The 23,589-nt window shown below is 43.2% G+C and overlaps 2 protein-coding genes across 11 annotated transcripts in view; one reads left to right on the forward strand and one right to left on the reverse strand.

The window, feature by feature from the left end:
* The window catches only part of LOC118370518 (histone-lysine N-methyltransferase 2C-like), a 151,471-nt gene extending 135,134 nt beyond the window's left edge, over positions 1–16,337 (forward strand). For 5 of the 6 annotated variants that reach the window (XM_035755564.2, XM_035755569.2, XM_035755594.2 and 2 more), the window contains 11 exons: positions 800–1,049; positions 1,570–1,682; positions 2,816–2,914; positions 4,891–6,043; positions 6,189–6,325; positions 7,837–7,979; positions 8,623–8,803; positions 9,023–9,139; positions 14,272–14,345; positions 14,467–14,575; positions 14,774–16,337. In XM_035755564.2, coding sequence (XP_035611457.2) covers positions 800–1,049; positions 1,570–1,682; positions 2,816–2,914; positions 4,891–6,043; positions 6,189–6,325; positions 7,837–7,979; positions 8,623–8,803; positions 9,023–9,139; positions 14,272–14,345; positions 14,467–14,575; positions 14,774–14,866 — 2,469 coding nt within the window. In that variant the 3' untranslated portion in view covers positions 14,867–16,337. The remainder of the gene's footprint in view (positions 1–799; positions 1,050–1,569; positions 1,683–2,815; positions 2,915–4,890; positions 6,044–6,188; positions 6,326–7,836; positions 7,980–8,622; positions 8,804–9,022; positions 9,140–14,271; positions 14,346–14,466; positions 14,576–14,773) is intronic. The other variant, XM_035755578.2, reaches the window with a different exon arrangement.
* A 99-nt stretch (positions 16,338–16,436) lies between these two features.
* LOC118370554 (polypeptide N-acetylgalactosaminyltransferase 11-like) overlaps positions 16,437–23,589 on the reverse strand; it is a 49,918-nt gene continuing 42,765 nt past the window's right edge. For all 5 annotated transcript variants that reach the window (XM_035755630.2, XM_035755626.2, XM_035755612.2 and 2 more), the window contains 2 exons: positions 21,507–21,644; positions 16,437–21,140 (listed from right to left, as the gene is read on the reverse strand). In XM_035755630.2, coding sequence (XP_035611523.1) covers positions 21,009–21,140; positions 21,507–21,644 — 270 coding nt within the window. In that variant the 3' untranslated portion in view covers positions 16,437–21,008. The remainder of the gene's footprint in view (positions 21,141–21,506; positions 21,645–23,589) is intronic.

Raw genomic sequence — 23,589 nt, forward strand, 5'->3', positions numbered from 1 at the left:
GAAGAACACCATCCCAACTGTGAAGCACTGGGGTGGCAGCATCATGTTGTGGGGGTGCTTTGCTGCAGGAGGGACTGGTGCACCTAACAAAATAGATGCCATCATGAGAGAGGAAAATTGTGGATATATTGAAGTAACATCTCAAGACATCAGTCAGGAAGTTGAAGCTTGGTCGCAAATGGATCTTCCAAATGGACAATGACCCCAAACATACTTCCAAAGTTGTGGCAAAATGGCTTAAGGACAACAAAGTCAAGGTATTGGAGTGGCCATCACAAAGCCCTGACCTCAATCCCATAGAAAATTTGTGGGCAGAACTGAAAAAGTGTGTGCGAGCAAGGAGGCCTACAAACCTGACTCATTTACACCAGCTCTGTCAGGAGGAATGGGCCAAAATTCACCCAAGTTATTGTGGGAAGCTTGTGGAAGACTACCGGAAACGTTTGAACATAGTTACACTCAATTAGCATTGCGTTTAAATTGTTTGTAAACTTCTGACCCACTGGGAGTGTGATGAAATAAATACTATTATTCTTAAAATAAAGTGGTGATCCTAACTGACCTAAGACAGGGATTTTTTACTAGGATTAAATGTCAGGATTTGTGAAATATTGAATTTAAATGTATTTGGCTAAGGTGTAAACTTCCGACTTCAACTGTACATTTAAATAACTACTGGGTAACCAAGCCAGACCATATGCAAGATAGACAAAACGGGTTGTCTCGTATAAGGCTGTTTGTATTGACCACCACTGGCTATGAACTTATTTGACCCCACTGACCCTTTCCGGACCTGTAGAACATCCCTGGCATGGTGGCTGCGGTAGCCGACCTGCTGTGTGTGAACATACCCGTTAGCTACGAGGTGAGCCGCGGCCCCGAGCGTAGCTCCCTGGCCCTGCTGGCTGGAGTCAAGGTGCCTCAGACCCAGGGTGTGGATCCCCACCACACGGCCATGTTCCCCCAGCAGCCCCCCGCCATGAGGTTCCTGAGACCCCCCGGACCGCCCACTCATCCCGGAATTAGCCAGCAGCCACCTACCAGCGCTGGTCAGTACACACCAGCAATGCAACTTTAAACTACTGATAATGATGGGAGAAATAGGTGTTTCTGGCCCACAGAGCTAGTTAAATTGTGGTGGAGTTTAAGCACTTTCTTTTACTGATTTTTCTATTACTTTTTTTAGAAAATATTTTGAACAAAGAGCTAGACATGGAAACACTAGTCTGTGTGTGAGCCAGAGCTCTCTGATAGTCCTATCTAGCCTTTATTGATCATGTCTGAGATTTGAACTTTAATGAAATCCCCTAATGGTTGGGGATGATTAACCTGTTAGGTCTTCGGTTCCAGACTTTCAAAGTATAATATGGTTGTCTTAATTGATTTTGAAGAAGCCATGTGAAATGACCCAAATGCAATCGTACTAGCGGTCTGTTTTGTTCTTGTTCACCTTTCTTTCACCCAGGTGTTTTGATTGACAAATTGAGGTTGAAATTGCATGTTTTGTTGGTTAATACATTTAAGTGTTCTGCAATGTTGGTCAGTTTGATTGAGTTGTTTGTGTTTTAGGTCCGTCTGCCAGGGGAGACGGACCTAAACCCCAGTGGTGCTGGAACTGCAAGGTGCTGGTTCTGGGAAACGGAGTCCGCAAGTCCACCAAAGCCCTACCCTGCAGCAAACGGGTAAGCCCTAGATCAGTTGTTGCTCGACTGAAGCAAATATTTTTATTTTACTCGGCAAGTCAGTTAAGAACAAATTCTTATTTACAATGGTGGCCAAGCCCTAACGATGCTGAGCCGCCCTATGGGACTCCCAATCATGGCCGGTTGTGATGCAGCCTGGATTCGAACCAAGGTCTGTAGTGACGCCTCTCGCACTGAGATGCAGTGCCTTAGACTGCTGCCACATTCGGGAGCCCCAAAAGTATTGTTAGTTAATATGAACACGTTTAGTAATTTGAATTGTATAAGCCCGAAAGTAATTCCTTCAGTATCAGTTTGGTTGCTGAGGAATGAGATTTATCTGAGCCAAAAAAGTAAAGCTGAGGCCTGCTTTTATGAATTTATCAACCCCTCTTTGGGATTGACAGTTTTTATTTTTTTGCGTTATTAAAATTCATGTCATCATTTACCATCCATATAAAGAGCTCAAGAGCTTGAGGTTAAAGTATACTTTGAGGACTTCAAAGGATGCGACCTGCCTCAAGTCCTCCCTTGGGGGGTACGTAGAAAACGGTTGCCTTATTATGCTAATACCCGTTCCCTTTGGTGAAGTAACGATCCGCCCCAGAACAATTACCAGGTTAACTGCCTAACCCCCGAGGGACCACTGCCACGACACACTTCCTTATTTACCACGGGAGGAGTCGAGATGGCCCGAGATGAGCAAGCAGGTGGAGTATGTAAATGCAAGGCTGTTTAAATCAGGAGTTACCTTTGATGTCTTTCTCCTCTGCCAGCCCACACACACTATGCAAATGTCCCGACTCTTTATGGCGTCAACACAATGGCTGTGGCACAGCAGGCTTTTTGATCAATAGGTTCCCAGATGTAGGATATCTTGAGGATCACTTTCAGGAGTACATATGGGGTAGTTGTTTCTGGACAGTGCCGGACTGTGTGTCTCATGCATGTTCAGGCAGAGTGGCCTTGTCTGTGACCTGGGCCATGTTCATTAAGGCAAAACGTTTTGCAACGGAAAACAAAAATTAATGTTTCTAATTGCACAGGTTGTTAATACCTGCCCGTTTCACTGAGACTTTTTTTCCTTTTTGTGCCTAATGTCCATGGTGCTGACTTGTATCTGTTTTCCACAGGAGAGACCGAACCATGCGGGGAGCAGCATGGTCTTCTGTAGCCATAACTGTTTCGTCCTCCACGCCACTGCCACACAATCCAAAGCCATGGACAGTAAGGTGTGTATCTAACTGTACTCAACACTTATCTTTTGCTCTCTTAGCTTTTTGATAGATTGATAGAATCTCACTGATACCAGTATGGTATGGAGAAAATTTGTACTGTCAAGAAAAACGCAATTTTTTAACGGCATTTTCCAGGTCTGGAAAAATTTTAAAAATTCTTAATATTTTGGGGGGAACTCGTTAATGTAATTTATTCTGGCACATAAAAAAAATATTACCCCCTTTTCTCCCCAATTTCGTGGTATCCAATTGTTAGTAGTTACTATTTTGTCTCATCGCTACAACTCCTATACGGGCTCGGGAGAGACGAAGGTCGAAAGCCATGCGTCCTCCGATACACAACCCAACCAAGCCGCACTGCTTCTTAACACAGCACGCATCCAACCCGGAAGCCAGCCGCACCAATGTGTCTGAGGAAACACCGTCCACCTGGCGACCTGGTTAGCGTGCACTGCACCTGGCCCGCCACAGGAGTCGCTAGTGCGTGATGAGACAAGGATATCCCTACCGGCCAAACCCTCCCTAACCCGGACAACGCTAGTCCAATTGTGCGTCGCCCCACGGACCTCCCGGTCGCGGCCGGCTGCGACAGAGCCCCTGGTGGCACAGCTAGCACTGCGATGCAGTGCCCTAGACGACTGCGCCACCCGGGAGGCCCCATTCTGGCACATTTTATCAAAGGAATAAAAATTGACAGGTTCAGAATGACACTTTAGTGCGTCTGTGTTTGTGAACATCACCTGTATTTTTGCAAGACGATTGTGCCGTTGCTCAAGTAGAGCAAGACAGTCGGCATTGCAATAGCATGTAGGCCTAGCCTCTATAAACTAGGTAGCCAATTCGAAACATATATTGTCGATGCCGGCGCCCACCCGCAAAAATCGAATTAGCATAATAAAAATCTATATTTGTTGACTGATCTCTCAGATATATAGGACAGACAGTTCAGAACAAATTTCCTTCAGACTGTTGTTCCATTCGTTTATATGGGTTAATAGCAATAAGGCCAACATGTATTTTATCATATATTATTTTTTTAACTTCAAGGGGTCTTAAAATTCTAAATAAAATAGCTAAATTAACCTTCCTAAAACAATGACATATATCTTAGCTCCCCGGCTTAACCCATAAGAGTCTAAGTGTTTAGCTATTATTAGCATATAATGTTTTCGTCATGTCCCAAAAAATGTCCCACCGTCACTTGCAAATAAGGCCATAATGTTTAATTTAAAAGATTATTTTAGAAAGAATGATTCACTTCACTGTTGATTTGGATGTATGGGACATTGCAATTCGATAGATGCTAGTCAGCCTGCAAAGTAAACAATTCTAAGATAAATATGACTAAACTAGAAGCATTTATTTTAGAAAATGGCCTACCATAGCCATTTGATCTTTGATATATTGAATGAGCAAATTATTTCAAAAGCCGTGAATTGTTATACATCAAGAGTGGTTAACCATTCTTCAGGAGAGCCTAATGGGTGTGCAGGCTTTTATTCCCCTCCAACAAAACACATTTTAGAAATGACCTGCTCAACCGGACCTTGATAAACGGGTTCTGATGTGTTTAAGCTGGGCTTTATCAAAAGCCTACACACGCAGTAGCTCTCCAGACTGAGGGTTGACTACGTGTTTGATACAGTTGCCTAACTGTAGGAGGGTTAAGTACCTTGCTCAACGACAGGAGATGGTACATGTAATCAGAGAGCAGCCTCCCAGAGAGCCTCACATATTTATACGTACAAAGCGACGTCGCCAAAGTCATGGAGAAGTGTGTCCCTAAAAAAATATTCCAGCTGTCAAAATGTGTATGAACGTTGGTATTCTTATAATGGGTTGGATTGCATGGAGAATGAGTGGATTTGTGTGTTCATTTAAGCGCAGACAAAATATTTTAACATGGTCTAACAATGACCAAAGATGAGAGGAATTTGCATTGTATTCCTAATGAGTAAACTCTTTCGCAGCCAAACATGTCTCCTCTCTTGCCTGAGTCGTCGGTCAAAGAGAGCCCGTCCAAGGTGCTCCACCAGTATAGTAACAACATGTCCACACTGGACGTCCACTGCCTGGCCCAGCTGCAGCCCAAACAGTCGCCCCCCTCCAGTCCCCATCCCATCTCCTTCCCCTTTGAGAAAACCAAGCCGGACACTCTCAAGGTGACGGTCAAGTTCAAGCAAAGGCCCAGGGCGGTCCACTCAGCCAGCAGAGGAGGTGATATGTCGCCGCACCACCACAAGCGCTGGAAGGGCCTGCGTTGGCGCAAGTGGAGCGTACACATTGTGGTTCCCACTAGGAGAACCCTGCTTTCCTCTCTGCCCGGTGAGGACGAGATGGACAAGCTGCTGAGGAAGCTGGGAGCCTCTCTGCGTCCTGATCCCCTTCCCCGCGACCTTCGACGTTGCTGCTTCTGCCACGAGGAGGGTGACGGTGTGACGGACGGGCCCGCCCGGCTCCTCAACCTGGACCTAGACTTGTGGGTGCACCTTAACTGCGCACTGTGGTCATCGGAGGTATATGAGACGCAGGCAGGCGCCCTTATCAACGTCGAGCTGGCATTACGGCGGGGCATGGCGGTGCGCTGCACCTACTGCCAGCAGACGGGCGCCACCAGCCGCTGCCACCGGTTGCGCTGTGCCAATGCCTACCACTTCACATGCGCCCTCAAGGCCCAGTGCACCTTCTTCAAGGACAAGACCATGCTGTGCCACCTGCACCGGCCCCGGGGCATCGGCAGCGACAGGGCCGTGGCACCCGCCACTAACCACGAGCTGCGCTGCTTTGCAGTGTTCCGCCGTGTCTACGTGCAGCGCGATGAGGCGCGGCAGATGGCCAGCATCATGCAGCGTGGCGAGCACCGGCACACATTCCGTGTGGGCAGCCTGGTGTTCCACACCGTGGGTCAGCTGCTTCCCCAGCAGATGGCCGCCTTCCACTCGGCCAACGCCATCTTCCCCGTGGGCTACCGGGCCAGCCGCATCTACTGGAGCACTCGTCACGGCAACCGCCGCTGCCGCTACCTGTGCTTGGTGGAGGAGAACGAGGGCCGGCCGGAGTTTGTGGTGCGGGTGATGGAACAGGGCTACGATGACCTGGTGCTCACCGGCGCCTCACCCAAAGGTAAGGGGGCGTGGTGGGGTTAGAAATAGACAGAAAATGTCCATGTAGTCCCTCTGTTTGTCAGTTTTAATGTCCAGCTAGTCAGTGCCTTATGAACATGACCTTATTGACCTCACCCCTAAATATCCTGTTTGTTGTGTTGTAGCTGTCTGGGACAAGATTCTGGAGCCTGTGGCTGAGCGGCGTAACGAGTCTGGAACTCTGAAACTGTTCCCTGTCTACCTGAAGGGAGAGGACCTGTTTGGATTCACTGTCACTGCCGTCACCAGGATCGTGGAATCGGTAAGAGCAGAGATGGCAAGCGAGAGTAGAACGTTTTAGGTGGGTGCATTCGGGAAGTATTCAATCCCCTTGACTTTGAATCAATTTGTGAATAAGTCTAACGTAACAAAATGTGTAATCATTTTTCCCCCCTTAAAATATATATAATATATATAAAATATAATATCCCCAAAGCATGATGCTACCACCAACATGCTTCACAGTAGGGATGGTGCCAGGTTTCCTCCAGACAGGTCACTTGGCATTTGGGCTAGAGAGTTCAATCTTGGTTTCATCAGACCAGAGAATCTTGTTTCTCATGGTCTGAGAGTCCTTTAGGTGCCTTTTGGCAAGCTCCAACCGGGCTGTCATGGTGCTTCTGTCTGGCCACTACCATAAAAGCCTGATTGATGGAGTCGTTCAGAGATGGTTGTCCTTCTGGAAGGTTCTCCCATCTCCACAGAGGAACTATGGAGCGACCATCCGGTTCTTGGTCACCCCCTGACCAAGGGCTTTCTCCCTCGATTGCTCAGTTTGGCTGGGCGGCCAGCTCTAAGAAAAGTTTGTGGTTCCAAACTTCTTCCAGTTAAGAATGATGGAGACCACTGTGTTCTTGGGGACCTTCAATGCTGCAGAAATGTTTTGGTACCCTTACCCAGATACGTGCCTCGACACAATCCTGTCTCGGCGCTCTATGGACAATTCCTTCGACCTCATGGCTTAGTTTTTGCTCTGACATGTACTGTCAACTGTGGGACCTTATATAGACAGGTGTGTGCCTTTCCAAATCATGTCCAATCGATTGATTTTATCACAATTAAGTTGTAGAAACATCAAGGATGATCAATGGAAAAAGGATGCACCTGAGCTCAATTTCAAGTCTCATAGCAAAGGGTCTGAATACTTATGTAAATAAGGTGTTTCATATTTTTTATCCATTTGCAAACATTTCTAAAAACCTGTTTTCGAGATTGGTATTTATGGAGTATTGTGTGTAGATTGAGGGAAAACATGTATTTAATCCATTTTAGAATAAGGCTGTAATGTAACAATTTGGAAAAAGGGAACAGGCCTGAATAATTTCCGAATGCACTGTAGCTAACCCAGTTTGGGTTTGACTTTTGAATTTTCTTCTCCTCTGCCATTGGTTTGGGCAAATAGAAACATTTTCGTTAAAAGCACCAATACAAAATAGCTTCAACTCCATTAAGTGCTTTGAGGGAAAAGGCTTTTCACAGGCACAGGAGGTTCTCCATCAGACACTATTTTAGAATCTGGCTTTTCAGTTGATTATGAATATGAAAGCACTTTTTCAATTGAAGGTTAAGTGGTGTAAGACATTTCTTTAACAAATTACCTGTTGGAAAAACAGTTCAATATATCCACTTACGCATCATAATGGAAACCTGGAATGTACTATTGAGTGTTTAAATTAAGTTTAAAACTTTTGGTCATTATAAACCCTCAAACCACTTAAATGTTACAAAATATATATGTTTCATTATCTCTGTGTGCGCGCCTGCATCTCCCAGCTGCCTGGAGTGGAGGCCTGTGAAAGTTACACTTTCCGTTTTGGACGGAACCCTCTGATGGATCTCCCCTTGGCCATCAACCCAACTGGCAGTGCCCGCTCGGAACCCAAGACCTGCACGCATGTCAAGAGGTTGGTGTTAAGGTATTCTGTATGATTTTACACTTAAGTTCCTGCCATGTTTGTTTCGGCCACTGTATTAATCTCTGGAAAACGTTGTCTTTGCTCCATCCACAACAAGGCGTTGTCTCCTTCAGTATCCTCTTTATGCATGTTTTTTTTTACGTCACAGATTCTTAGTTGTAGGAAAAGAGTCATGAGGTTCGTTTGATTTAAATCAATGTAACAAAAACAACCGCTTTCCTCCATCACTCTTTTCTTGTGAAGTCGTCATCCTTCATTGTCACATCCATTTTCAGTCAATCTTGTGTCACTGTTTTAGTGCTATATTAACCCATAATTCTGTGTTATGTTATTCTACTTTCTTATAAAGCTAGATGTTGGTATCCCTGCTAGAAAGGGTTCTGATCTTAGCCACACAATAGCTGCCTATCCACCCAAAACTAACTCTTATGGCCACTTTCCCGGAGGCCCAAATTAAGCCTATTCCTGTACCTTTAAATGGACTGTCTCCATTAACAATGCCAGTTAGGAGTGGGCATAATCTGGGTTCAGGAAGCCCCCCATACACAGTCCAACTCTGCAAAAGTAGTACTGTAATTCTAACTTCCTGTTGTGGAAATGCTTCAGGGTGTCTCGTGTGTTTTGGCTTCTCCTCTTTTTGTAGATCTCACACTTTGTCCAGCACCGGCGGCTCCTCTAAGTCCATGCAGATGGTTGGCAGTGTGGGTGTGGTGGAAGCACCAGAAGAGGTGACCCCCAAGCAGTTTGCATCCGTCCCCTTCCAGTACCGACGCATGAAGGCAGAGTGGAAGAGCAATGTGTACCTGGCGCGCTCCCGCATTCAGGTGGGCACCTTTGCCACTCTGTGCTAGGGCTACATGCGGTCTCTACACATCACTGATGCAGATTCAATATACTTCTCTAACTTATTAGAAACGTGTCATAAGCTATTTTGTTTTGTTGTACATTGATTTGGATTATGACTGATATGGCATCATAGTGGTTGTTTGCGTTCTAAGTCGAGTTAAGTTGTTTGGTGTTGCACTGTGTCTGACCTCTGGCAGGGGTTGGGTCTGTACGCCGCCAGGGACATAGAGTCCCACACCATGGTGATTGAGTACATCGGCACCCTCATTCGCAACGAGGTCGCCAACCGGATGGAGAAGATGTATGAATCCCAGGTGAGTTTCGATACCCTACATATGTAATTATGAATTTAAAATTGAATAAAATGTTGATATTTTTGTCACTGGCCTACACACAAACCCCATAAAGTCAGTGGAATTGTTTACAAATGAAAAGCTGAAATGTTTTGAGTCTATACGTTACATGGACTTACTGTGTGCAATAAGTGTTTAACATGATTTTTGAGTGACTGCCTCATCTCTGTACTGTCCCTCAGTCGAGCTGTGAATTTCATACACAGATTCAACCACAAAGAGCAGGGAGGTTTTCCAATGCCTCACAAAGGGCACCTATGGGTAGATAAAAAAATATTTACAAAAGCAGACATTGAATGGTGTATTAATACACCCAGTCACTACGAAGATACAGGTGTCTTTAACTCAGTTGACCCCTCAGGGATTTCACCATGAGGCCGTAACTTCTCATTGCTGAAATCCCGTTAACGGGATCGATTTGACAACAGCCAGTGTCAAAAGTGCAGCGCGCCAAATTCAAAACAGAAATCTCATAATTGAAATTCCTCAAACATACAAGTATTATACACCAGTTTAAAGATACACTTGTTGTTAATCCCACCATAGTGTCTGATTTCAAAAAGGCTTTACGACGAAAGCATACCATGCGATTATGTTAGGTCAGCACCGAGTCACAAAAAACACAGCCATTTTCCAGCCAAAGAGAGGAGTCACAAAAAGCAGAAAGAGAAAATTAATCACTAACCGTTGATGATCTTCATCAGATGGCACTCATAGGACTTCATGTTACACAATACATGTTTGTTTTGTTCATGTTTACATTGGCACGTTATGTTCTGCCTCCAAAACATCCGGTGATTTTGCAGAGAGCCACTGGAATACTCATCATAAACGTTGAAAGATACAAGTGTTATGCATAGAATTAAAGATATAATGCAACCGCTGTGTCAGATTTCGCAAAAGCACACCATGCGATAATCTGAGTACAGCGCTCAGCCATCATACCTGCCATGTGGAGTCAACAAAAGTCAGAAATAGCATTATAAATTCACTTACCGTAATTCCCGGACTATAAGCCGCTACTTTATTCCCACGCTTTGAACCTCGCGGTTTGTACAATTTATGGATTTTTCCCGCTTTCACAAGATTCATGCCACCAAAAAACTGAGCACCGTCACATGATGTGACGTAAATCGAGCGCACTCAAACTTCCCATCATTCTGATTACGGTAGTAATTTTGTCATCCTGGTCATGGCAAAAACACGGAGAAATGCATATGATGCAGCTTTCAAGTTGAAGGCGATCGATCTGGCTGTTGGAAAAGAAAATAGAGCTGCTGCACGGGAGCTTGGCCTTAATGAGTCGATGATAAGACGTTGGAAACCGCTGCGTGAGGAACTGACTCAGTGCAAAAAGACAACAAAAGCTTTCAGAGGGAAGAAAAGCAGATGGCCCAAAGTATTTGCAGCCACTTGACATCAGTGTAAATCGTGCATTTAAGGTGGCACTCCTTGTTCAGTGGGAGGCTTGGATGACAAGTGGGGAGAAATCCTTCACTAAAACAGGCCGCATGCGAAGAGCAACTTATGGTCAAGTCTGCCAGTGGGTCCTGACAGCGTGGAGCATTGTCAAAAAATCCACTACCATCAACGTGTTTCGAAAGGCTGGACTGCTGCGTGTTGAAGGGGCAGCATGAGCTCAGCGGGGTATTTGCCTCCGGATGAAAGTGACGAGCGACAATGAAAACGATCCAACATCGGATGAAGCAATTCTGAGGCTATTCAACTCCGACACCGAAGGAGATGACTTCAGTGGTTTCAGTGCACAGGAGGAGGAAGATAGTGACCAATGACTTTCTTGGTAGGCTACTGTTTAATTTTTGTTACAAGCCGTGTTTCGTTAAAGCCTATTTATTTTTGTTTACAAGCCGTGTTTCGTTTAAAGGCTGTGTAAAGTTCATTTGTTTCAATGTACCGGTAGGCACCTGCGGCTTATAGACATGTGCGGATTATTTATGTACAAAATACATATATTTTTTAAATAATTCAGTGGGTGCGGTTTATATTCAGGTGCGCTTAATAGTCCAGCAATTACGGTAAGTTTGATCTTTATCGGAATGCACTCCCAGGAATCCCAGTTCCACAATAAATGTTAGTTTTGCTTGATAAAGTCCATAATTTATGTCCAAATACCTCCTTTTTGTTTGCGCGTTTGGTCCAGTAATCCAAATGCACAAGGCTCGAGCAAGTCCAGACGAAAAGTCCAAAAAGTTATATTACAGTTCGTAGAAACATGTCAAACAATTTATAGAATCCATCTTTAGGATGTTTTTATCATAAATCTTTAATGTTTCAACCGAACAATTCCTTTGTCTTTAGAAATGAAAAGGAACAGAGCTCGTGCTCACGGCCGCACGCGTGACTAAACTCGAGGCTTTCTGCTAGACCCCTGATTCAAACACCTCTTATTCGCTCCCCCTTCACAATAGAAACCTGAAACAACGTTGTAAAGGCGGTTGACATCTAATGGAAGCCTTAGGAAGTGCAATTGGACCAAATTTACACTGTATATTGGATAGGCAATCATTTGAAAAACTACAAACCTCAGATCTCCCACTTCCTGGTTGGATTTTTCTCAGGTTTTCACCTGCCATATGAGTTCTGTTATACTCACAGACATCATCCAAATCTACTATTAATATGCATACCTTAGCAGCAGGTAGTTTACTTTGGGCACACTTCATCCGGACGGGAAAATAGCGCCCCCAAGCCATAAGAAGTTAAAAACAGAGTTTAAATGGCTGTGATAGCCAAAGACACGACAGTGTTCTCCTATGCCGGATTAAGTGATATGACATGCTATTCTATAAAATCCTTTCTCCGTAATGGATATTACCTGATTGAGCTAATCATGTAAATGTAATTAACTAGAGTCGGGGCACCACAAAATAATATTTATAGAGCTGTTATCTTCCGAATAAACTCTTAAAGACCTAGTAATATTTTACACCAACAGCAGTCAATATTAATCGTCACCTTAATTCAGTCTCATCTGAAAGTTGTAAATTCTGGGTTGTCTTCACGAACAAGTTGAATCAGCAATACAAAATTGGGTTTAATTATTTATTTATTAAATACCTAACCAATCACACAAAATTACATATACCTTGATTACAAATTACGTCATAAAGGAAAACATCCCTAGCGGGCGGAACAGATATGACAGGTGGTTACTCAAAAGAAATTGGGCTGGGTTTGAGTGAAAGAGCGGGTAGACTAAGGGACAAAGGGAGAAGCTGTGCTATCGTAAATACAGTATCTTATGCATTCTAAATTATTGCCCATTTGGAAAAGGAAAATGCAATAAATATTTACTCTGAGCTGCGCTTCGGTAGGTTGATGGTAGATGGAAGGCCGTGTTGACAAATAGAGTCCTTTGAAGAATGTCTCTGGTTGTCAATTGGATACGTTGTAGTAACGTCGTTGTGTGATAGACAGAGTATCCTGTCTGTTCTTTCCTAGCCCGCGTTTGCAGCTGCTGTGGCTAACTCAACGGCTAGGAGGTATCACTTCTGTAGTGAATAGGAGTTCAAAGTTCATACCATTCGCAACCAAAGCTCACGCTGAGGTTGGCTTAGTTCTGTAGTTGACATGTTAGTCCTTTTAAGGCAGAGGCTGCAGACCTCACGTACTTGGAACAGGAGGTTATATTGTCGTCAAGGCTTTATATAGGAAGGGAGAGGAGGGCGTGTTTGAAAAGTTTTATAACCCATGTCCCTTCACAGGTGCGGGCCACTGATTGAGCAGAGCCCTAACCTTATGAAAACCCATCTCTCATTTGGAAGCTAAAATTACATTTAATCTCTTCACCAATAATTTTAAATTGAACAAGAATTCCATGTGAATCCAATAATGTGCAGACTTTCCACTGTAGAGTTTGTCATTTTATCATTGATGAGAAAGTTCGGTTGTCATCTGAGACAGATATTCATTAAGTACCACCTCATATGTTCAATTGGTCAGATTACCAGAATATAGTTATTTCCCCCCAGAATCGCTGTTAACCAAGGGGTTTTCAAATTTCACATCAGTAGGGTAGAGAGGAAAAGGGGGGGGGGAAGTGGTATTTATGACTATCATAAACCTACCCCCAGGCCAACGTCATGACAACACTGAGGATGGATCAACAACATTGTAGTTAGTGCATTCAGACCCCTTGACTTTGTTACGTTAGCCTAATTCTAAAATTGATTCGTTTTTTTTCTCCCTCAATCGACACACAATGCCCCATAATGGTAAAGGAAAAACAAGTTTAGAAATGTGTTATGTAAGTGTAATTTTTTTAAGTATTCAGACCACTCAGACACTTGTCCCGAAGCCACTCCTGCGTTGTCTTGTCTGTGTGCTTAGGGTCGTTGTCCTGTTGGAAGGTGAACCTTCGCCCAGTCTGAGGTCCTGAATGCTCTGGAGCAGGTTTTCATCAAGGATCTCTCTGTACTTTGCTCCGTTCAGCTTTGCCTCGATCCTGACTAGTCTCCCAGTCCCTGCAGCTGAAAAACATCCCCACAACATGATGCTGCCACTAACATGCTTCACCATAGGGATGGTGTCAGGTTTCCTCCAGACATGACACTTGGCATTCAGGCCAAAGAGTTCAATCTTGGTTTCATGGAATGAATCCATTGTGTGCCTTTTGGCAAGCTCCAAGCGGGCTGTCATGTGCCTTTTACTGGGCTTCTGTCTGGTCACTACCATAAAGGCCCCATTTGGTAGAGTGCTGTCCTTCTGGAAGGTTCTCCCATCTCCACAGAGAAACTCTGTCAGAGTGACCATCGGGCTCTTGGTCAACTCCCTGACCAAGGCCCTTCTCCCCCGATTGCTCAGGCGGCCAGCTCTGGGAAGAGTCTTGGTGGTTCCAAACTTCTTCCATGTAAGAATGGAGGCCACTGTGTTCTTGGTGACCTTCAATGCTGTGGACATTGTTTCACTGTCATTATGGGGTGTTGTGTAGATGAGTGAGAGTACATTTAATCCATCTAGAATTTAGGCTGTAACAAGTCGAGGGGGATGAATACTTTCTGAAGGCACTGTATCTACTAGACAAGCATGGCAATTTTGTATTTTACATATTTGATTCTATTGCTGTGCTGCAGAACCGTGGAGTCTACATGTTCCGCCTGGACAGTGAGCATGTCGTCGACGCCACCATAACAGGCGGACCAGCAAGGTAGGAGTTTCCACATTCTGAATACATCATTTGACCCCCACTTATGTTACATTTCGATGCTGAGGTCAAGCTATCATTTCACTAGCATTTAGAAAAGTTGTTTAACCTTCATCATCCTCAGATATATCAACCACTCCTGTGCCCCGAACTGCATCACTGAGGCTGTGAGCTTGGAGAGAGGTGTTAAGATCGTCATCAGCTCCTGCCGTAATATCCAGAGAGGAGAGGAGGTAAGATATGTACCTTTCATTAGCAATATTACTTTATATTGGGAGTAGAGACTGGGAATGAATTGCACTGTAGCTACCTCAAACATTAAGCTGACACATGAATAACAATGGTCTCGTCATATCAAGCATAGATATCTTTATCAAAGTTTTGCATGTCGATAGAGCTGGATTGAACTGATTTCTCTCTCTCCCTCTTAGCTGTGTTACGACTACAAATTTGACCTGGAGGACGACCAGCATAAGATCCCTTGCCACTGTGGTGCAGTTAACTGTCGGAAATGGATGAACTAGAACAGAGTTGCGGCAAAAGACGGGCAACGACACTTTAAAATTACACACACGTGCATTCCTTATAGGCTTGTTGGTTGATACGCTGTTACTTTTAAAAAAATAATCGGGGGGAAAAGACTGACCGCAGAACTGTTAGAGGAATCAAAAGGCAGAAAGAATATTTTTATAAAGGCAGTGAGCTCTTTCACTCAGCAAAAAAAGAGTAGAGATGGATTTTTGTTAATATTAAAAACGTGTGAGAGGGAAATGGGTTAGGGGATTGGGGCTGGGGTAGAATTCACCAGTTGACCAGGAGAGTTTTGTGCTGGCCACCGCCTTATTTAGTTAGAGAGGCAGGTCCTCCGGATTAAGAAATATATAGTTACAGAAATGTAGACGCCACTGAACAAGGAATGTACAGAGAGGACTTCCTTAGGGACAAAGCTAAGGGATTATTAACTTGCACTAAAAACAAAAAATTAGTTAAATACTTGATTCCATGAGTCAGTTTGTTTTTGATTTATGTAAAATAAGAGATTTTTTTTCGTATTTATTATCAAATGAAGTTATTTTTTTAAATGAGGAGAAAAAGTCACCGGCAAACTGCAGCCCAGTCTAATCAGAACGTGTTACTATATACAATGTGTAAATATCTGTAAAAAAATATGAAATTAAGTAAATAATCAGCCAAATGCTAAATAAGCTTCATGGCTGTTTGGATGATTCTTTAGTTGTTTTTTTCAACAAAAAAAGTATTGAAGAAGGATATCATTGTGTAAAAGTATTTTTGTTTTATTTAGAATGTAGTTGCGTTGTCTAAAATTATGACCACTTGAAGAATGTTTTCTGTTTCTTTAATTTGACAACAATTTATTTGCATTGACATGCGCAATCTAAGAATTGCACAGAGCACCAATCAGAGACTGTTACATCGTAACCCTTAGTTAAATCAGATTTGAACGTATAATTAGAGAACTGAATTTAGGTTGGAAACCACCCACACCATCGGTTGGCTTCTTTAACCGTATCATACGCACAGTATTCTGATTTACCTCATGCAGTTAATTAACAGACATGTTTAAAAAATGTCTTTCACTTACCATTTGCAGGAGACTCCATTATGCTTTTGACAATTTGTTTACATTTCTTTTGAAGAAGAAACGTGCTGGCTAGTTGAGAAAAAAAATTGTATGATTTACTTCTTGACTCAATCACAAAAGTCAATCTGGTACTAGCATTTTTCTGACCAGTATGAAATGAAGTTATTTGTGTGCACAAAAGTCGGTATAAACAGTACATGGCATGTATGTTTTCAAATTGTACATAATTTCCCCTCGTACAATATTCAGACCTCTTAACAGTATGTCTTTTCTTTGTCCTGTATAGTAGTATCTAATGTAAGAAAAAAATGGAAGGCTTTTTAAAGTATACAGAGTGTGATGGGTTGTGGAATCAGATAATTTACAAAAAATAAAATATTTTACATCTGAAATTGGCTATTTCCTTTATCTCAATTCCGTGCCACTTCTCTACTGTGGGAGGAAATGGACCAAACTTTAATGTCAATCAATTGCAAATAAGACACGGCATGTTCGTACTTCAATTAACATTTATTTGGTTGTCTCATTTGCAAGAGAATTACTCAGTGTACATTTAGATAAGGAAACAAAAACCAATCATAGCTCACTAGAACAGTGCAGGACAGACGGCTAGTGTGATCCGAGACTGCTATATTCTTTGGGCAATTAAAGACTATCCCCGCATTCCCACTTACCCTATTCAACATGATTTCCATAGACTGCACACAATGTCGATCTTTTGGTCAGTAGAGCTAATGCAGTGTAGTCCAAGGCTCTCCAACCCTAAGCTTGCATACCTGATTCTAATAATTAGCTGGTTGTAGAGCGGAATCGGGTTAGTTAAAACTGGGGTTGGTGCAAAAAACCTACAGGAGGGTGGCTATCCAGGACCAGGGTTGGAGAGCCCTGGTCTAGCCTATCAACAGTTTCAAAGAAGAATGACAAATACATAACTTAAAACAAAATTCCAGTGATAAATATTTGTACAATAGAAAGTTTCTGCCAAAGAAAATTTTACAAAATTAAATTAAATACTGTATGTCATAGTAATTCAAGTGGAACTGACAGCTTTGTAACATGAAATCTGTTCGCATACACCCCCAGGAAGATTATTTTGTTTTACATTTTCATAAAAGTTTGGGAATGACGTATAGTAAGGCATTTGTGAAAATTCTATAGCAATATAGAGTGGGAAACAGCTGTGCTTTTAGAGAGTTAGACACTAGAGTAAATAAAACAATCTGTCCTGTCCAGGACCAGAGTCTCCGCAGACAGGTGCGCCGTAGGCTTATATGCAATTAAGCCGTTTGCCACATGGGCCTGGCATAATTCACTTTGAACTGGACTGTGTTTACAGGCAGTAGTAACAGCGTGACTTTAGAATGCATTCGCCAAAAGCCATAAAATACGTACAGTGCCTTTGGAAAGTATTCAGACCCCTTGTCTTTTTCATGTTACAGCCTTATTCTAAAATCACATTTACATAAGTATTCAGACCCTTTACTCAGTACTTTGTTAAAGCAGCGATTACAGCGGAGTCTTCTTGGTTATGACGCTACAAGCTTGGCATACATGCATTTGTGGAGTTTCTCCCATTCTTCTCAGCAGATCCTCTCAAGCTCTGTCAGGTTGGATGGGGAGTGTTGCTGCACAGCTATTTTAAGGTCTCTCCAGAGATGTTTGTTTGGGTTCAAGGCTGGGCCACTCAAGGACATTGAGTCTCCAAGTCCCTGCCGCTGAAAAACATCCCCACAGCATGATGCTGCCAGGTTTCCTCCAGATGTGACGCTTGGCATTCAGGCCAAAGAGTTCAATCTTGGTTTCATCAGACCAGAGAATCGTGCTTCTCATGGTCTGAGATTCTTTAGGTGCCTTTTGGCAAACTCCAAGAGGGCTGTCGTGTACCTTTTACTGAGGAGTGGTTTCCGTCTGGTCACTACCATAAAGGCCTGATTAGTAGAGTGCTGCAGAGATGGTTGTCCTCCTGGAAGGTTCTCCCATCTCCACAGAGGAACTCTTGTCAAAGTGACCATTGGGTTCTAGATCACCTCCATTGCTATGTCTTGTTTGTTCTATGTTGCTCTGCGCGTGCTCACTGCTTATTGATTGTCTGTATTGTAATTGTTTTTAATAACCTGCCCAGGGACTGCGGTTGAAAATTAGCCGGCTGGCTAAAACCGGTACTTTTACTGAAACGTTGATTAATGCGCACTGTCCCTGTAAAAATGTATCTCAAACCAAGGCCGCCCTCCTCCGTTTGGCCGAGCGGCCAGCTCTAGGAAGAATCTTGGGGGTTCCAAACTTGTTCCATTTAAAAAATAATGGAGGCCACTGTGTTCTTGGGGACATTTTTGGGTACCCTTCCCCAGATCTGTGCCTCGACACAATCATGTCTTGGAGCTCTACGTACAATTCCTTCAACCTCACGGCTTGGTTTTTATTCCTACATGCACGGTCAACTGTGGGACCTTATATAGACAGGTGTGTGCCTGTGCAATCAATTTAATTTACCACAATTAAGTTGTAGAAACAGAATGCACCTGAGCTCAATTTCGAGTCTCATAGCGAAGGGTCTGAATACTTATGCAAATAAGGTTGTTTTTAATAAATTTGCAAAAATGTCAACTCGTTTTCGCTTTGGGGTAGTGTGTGTAGATTGTTGAGGATTAGATTAAGGCTGTAGTGTAACAGAATGTGGGAGAAGTCAAGGGGTCTGAATACTTTCCGAAGGCACTAAAATACCACAGGGGTCCTGTTACATTTGGGAACTTCACAGTCCTATTAATCAAACGGTAGGCTCTCTCTCACTCAGTTATGCACATTAACAAGGGGTGTGTTTGAGTGCGATCTGGGCATTCCGGCCGAGGAGTAGGGTTGATCCGAAGCTTCTGACCTCAAAACGGCACCCAAGCTAACTGGCTAGAGTTGGCTAGCTTGCTACTTCCAGACACCACTCTGACAATTTTCTCGCCCTAGCAGAGTAAATTGCTGTATGCTGTTTTCGTTTTACTGACTGCTCATTCATAAATTCCTCAGTGTTCTGCGCTATGGCACACTCAGCCACAGCAAATTTACGTTCAAGCTAACTCGCAAAGCGATTCACATTTCATACTTGCTTACCAAATGACACCTGCATCCCTAGCCACAAAGAAACGATGCGGAGAAAAAGGGCACGAAAGAAATTCTAGCCCAATGACCTCTCAAAACCCTTTTTTCAGCAAGAGAGAAGTTGCCATATCTATAGAATAAACCATTTTTCCATAATGTTATTGAGCCAATTAGGAAGGAATATCATAGGAAATTGTAATGATGTTAGAACAAATTTTGTATGTGGCAAGAAAAGAATTTGCCCTTAAACTTGCCAGAATTTATCAATTTAACTCGTTTGACAAGGATTTAGCAATAAGGCACAAGGGGGTATGGTATATGGTCAATATACTAGGGCTAAGGGCTGTTCTTATGCAAGACGCAATGCGGAGCCGCTATATACCCACCAATGTTTTGTCTTACCCGTGGTATATGGTCTGATATACCACGGCTTTCAGGGCTCAAACTGGGTGGTTTGAGCCCTGAATTCTCAATGGCTGAAAGGCATGGTATATCAGATTGAATACCACGGGTATGACATAACATTTATTTTTACTGTTATAATTACGTTGATAACCAGTTTATAATAGCAATAAGGCTCCTCTGGGGTTTGTGATATATGGCCAATATTCCACGGCTGTGTCCAGGCACTCCAACAGAAGCAAATGTATAATGCTTGTCAATTTCATTGAGAACTTTCCCCCATAAAAATAACTACGTGAGGGAGTTCCATAATTTCCACCCGGGCAGCCCCAAGAACTGAGCTTGATACCATTGTCTTTAAGCAGTTAACATTGGAATGCAGTTTAAACCACCTCGGAGCAAATATATGTAATGTGCTCTAGTGCGCCCAGTCTTTTTCCAGTGCTTTGTGTCATTATTTCTTGATTTGCATCAGTTCTAGCGCATTAATGTTTTATGGAAAAAGGTGTTTCCATAATGACAACTGGTAAAAAGTTGCCACAACGAGCGCACATGCTGCTCGCTCTCCTCTTGCTCATGTGACTCAGCCAATAACTCCAGTGCTCTCAACACACACACACTCCTCTGGTCCTCCCCACCACTCACTCAGCAACAGCCTGCCTCACTGCCTGAGTCAGCAGCAGGTCTCAGAAACAAAATATTTAAGAGAAAAGCCATGGCAGCCGCAGTGCAACTTAGCCGAAAAAACTGCAAACATAGCAACAACGGGTCACTCCTCCAATGGCATGACATCTTCCCAATGTTGGGCTCTGTTTTTAGCTTGCGAAATAAATAGATACGCTAGCCTATTAGCCATGGTATGACTGACTTATTCATTGCCATTGCTGGGTTGATTGTATTGAGTCATTGAAACTAAAACAGTACATCCTGATTAGGTGGATGCAGCAAACTAGTGTAGCAGGCCAGCTGTGATTTGCAATATTTCTGGTATTGGTGAATTACATCCAGCTATTCTGCCAACAATGGCTTACTGTACGTCAAGGAATTTGTCATGATTGTCTGTTTCATATCTGAAAAGTAGTTAAAACGCTGCCAATTCCACTTTAATAACAAATTGTAATAAGTACAGAATAAAAATACTCTAAAACCAGGGTCCTAATACTGGTAGTCCACAGTTCTTAATAAACAGTTTTGGGGGACTTACGCAATATTATTTGGATAAAATTAATTTAAAAAATGATTGTACTTTTTTTTTTAAATCACTTGCATGACACATTCTAAAACATAGGACAAGGAATTGTTCTCAGGGAAAAATGGAGTACTAATTTCCAAGAGGGGAAGTCATACAAATGCGGTTGAGACTACAGTGTACTTACTCTGTGCACTTCAGGGAGGCTGGAACCAGTTCTGAAGACAAACAGCATTCATTCTCCAAGTCTTCAAGAACACAGTCCGTATAATTAGTTCCATCCCTCTTTCCTTGTCACAGCAGTAGTGTGCAGTATTCCCCCCCACCCTCCGTCCAGAGGGGGGCAGTCAATGTCTGGAATTTTACTAGTTGTGGGGTATCAACATCAGCCCTCCAACTGCCACTGCTGGGACTGAGAGCCATCACAGATCGCCATGGCAACGTATCCCTTGGGGCTGATTGTGTCGACCACGGCCAGGCATTGGCCCACTGAGACTTGATATAGCCGGTTGCTCTTCTGGAGATGGTTGGAGGAAGACGGGGCCATGTGTTACATAGAGAATGCAGGGAGAGGAGAGCCATTGGAGACACAGCATTACTGTAGCTAATAAAAAGGTTAGTGCAGTAGCCCAGAGCCAACTGGCGGTGGTCGAGTAGAAGTTGCCCTTCTTGCCATCATCATGATGCCCCGTGGTACCAGCCAATATAAAAACCACAGTAATACTGTTGTATTGGTAGCAATCATTACTATATACTGTAGTATTGTCCTGCTGTAGTATTGGTAGCAGTCATTACTATAGTCTTATCTGCCTATACAGATATGGGGACAATTTGATTCAGCAACAGTGTGGTTGAGTGAGGGCAGGGGGTCTAGTTAACTCACCCCCAGGGTCCACTGCTGGGAGCCTCCTGAGCCGTGACACTTCATGAGACGGGGCGGGTCAGACGAGCGGATTTCGGACATGTCCAGACACAGCAGGCCAGTCAGGATCAACTCGTGCTCCTCATCATAGGCCCACTCCTAAGGAAGGAAGGGAGGGACAGAGAAAGTGGGTGAGTGAGAAAAAGGGCGATGGATTATATAGTGTACAGTTAATTCTATACAGCGCCTAAAGAAAGTATTCACCCACCTTGACGAACCACATTTTGTTGCGTTTACAGCCCAAATTTAGATTGTGTAGGCCAGTGACACACACTATCCCATAATGTCAAAGTGGAATTATATTTTTCAAAATGTTAACAAACTATTCAACACCTTTGTCATGGCAAGCCTAAATAAGTTCAGGAGTAAACATTTGATTAACAAGTTGCATGGACTCACTGTGTGCAATAATAGTGTTGAACATAATTTTTGAATGATGGCCTCATTTGTGTACCCCACCCATACAATTATCAGTAAAGTCTCTCAGTCAATTTCAACCACAAAGACCAGGGAGGTTTTCCAATGCCTCGCAAAGAAGGACACCTATACATTTAAAATAAAAAATCTACTCCATATTTTCAAGCATAGGCAAAATCCTAGAGGAAAACCTGGATCAGTCTGCTTTCAACCAGACACTGGGACCTTTCACAGAAGGACAGTAACTTTCAACTGTAGATTTGGCCTTGTGTTTAAGTAAGAAGTTTACATACACTTAGGTTGGAGTCATTAAAACTCGTTTTTCAACCACTCCACAAATTCTTGTTAACAAACTATAGTTTTGGCAAGTCGGTTAGGACATTACTTTGTGCATGACAAGTAGTTTTTCCAACAATTATTTATCTTATAAATCACTATCACAATTCCAGTGGGTCACAAGTTCACATACACTAAGTTGACTGTGCGTTTAAACAGCTTGTAAAATTCCAGAAAATGATGTCATGGCTTTAGAAGCTTCTGATAGGCTAATTGACATCATTTGAGTCGATTGGAGGTGTACCTGTGGATGCATTTCAAGGCCTACCTTCAAACTCAGTGCCTCTTGCTTGACATCATGGGAAAATGAAAAGAAATCACCCAACACCTCAGAAAGAAAATGGTAGACCTCCACAAGTCTGGTTCATCCTTGGGAGCAATTTCCGAATGCCTGAAGGTACCACATTCAAATGTACAAACAATAGTACTCTAGTATAAGCACCATGCAGCCGTCATACCGCTCAGGAAGGAGATGCGTTCTGTCTCCTAGAGATGAACGTACTTTGGTGCGAAAAGTGCAAATCAATCCCAGAACAACAGCAAAGGACATTGTGAAGATGCTGGAGGAAACAGATACAAAAGTATCTATATCCACAGTAAAACGAGTCCTATATCGATGTAACCTAAAAGTCTGCTCAGCAAGGAAGGCGGCACTGCTCCAAAACCGCCATAAAAAAAGCCAGACGGTTTGCAACTGCACATGGGGACAAAGATCGTACTTTTTGGAGAAATCTCCTCTGGTCAGATGAAACAAAAATAGAACCGTTTGGCCATAATGACCATCGTTATGTTTGGAGAAAAAAGGGGGAGGCTTGCAAGCCGAAGAACACCATCCCAACCATGAAGCAGGTGAGTGGCAGCATCATGTTGTGGTGGTGCTTTGCTGCAGGAGAGGCTGGTGCACTTCACAAAATAGATGGCGTCATGAGGAAGAAAAATTTAAGCAACATCAAGACATCAGTCAGGAAGTTAAAGCTTGGTCGCAAATGGACAATGACCCCAAGCATACTTCCAAAGTTGTGGCAAAATGGCTTAAGGACAACAAAGTCAAGGTATTGGCGTGACGATCACAAAGCCCAGACCTCATCCTATAGAACATGTATGGGCAGAACTGAAAAGGTGTGTGCGAGCAAGGAGGCCTACAAACATGACTCAGTTACACCAGCTTTGTTAGGAGGAATGGGCCTAAATTCACACAACTTATTGTGGAAGGCTACCCGAAAGGTTTGACCCAAGTTAAACAATTTAAAAGGCAAAGTTACCAAATACCAATTGAGTGCATGTAAACTTC

The sequence above is a fragment of the Oncorhynchus keta genome, chromosome 4, assembly GCF_023373465.1.
Source record: "Oncorhynchus keta strain PuntledgeMale-10-30-2019 chromosome 4, Oket_V2, whole genome shotgun sequence".
In the NCBI taxonomy this organism is placed as follows: domain Eukaryota; kingdom Metazoa; phylum Chordata; class Actinopteri; order Salmoniformes; family Salmonidae; genus Oncorhynchus; species Oncorhynchus keta.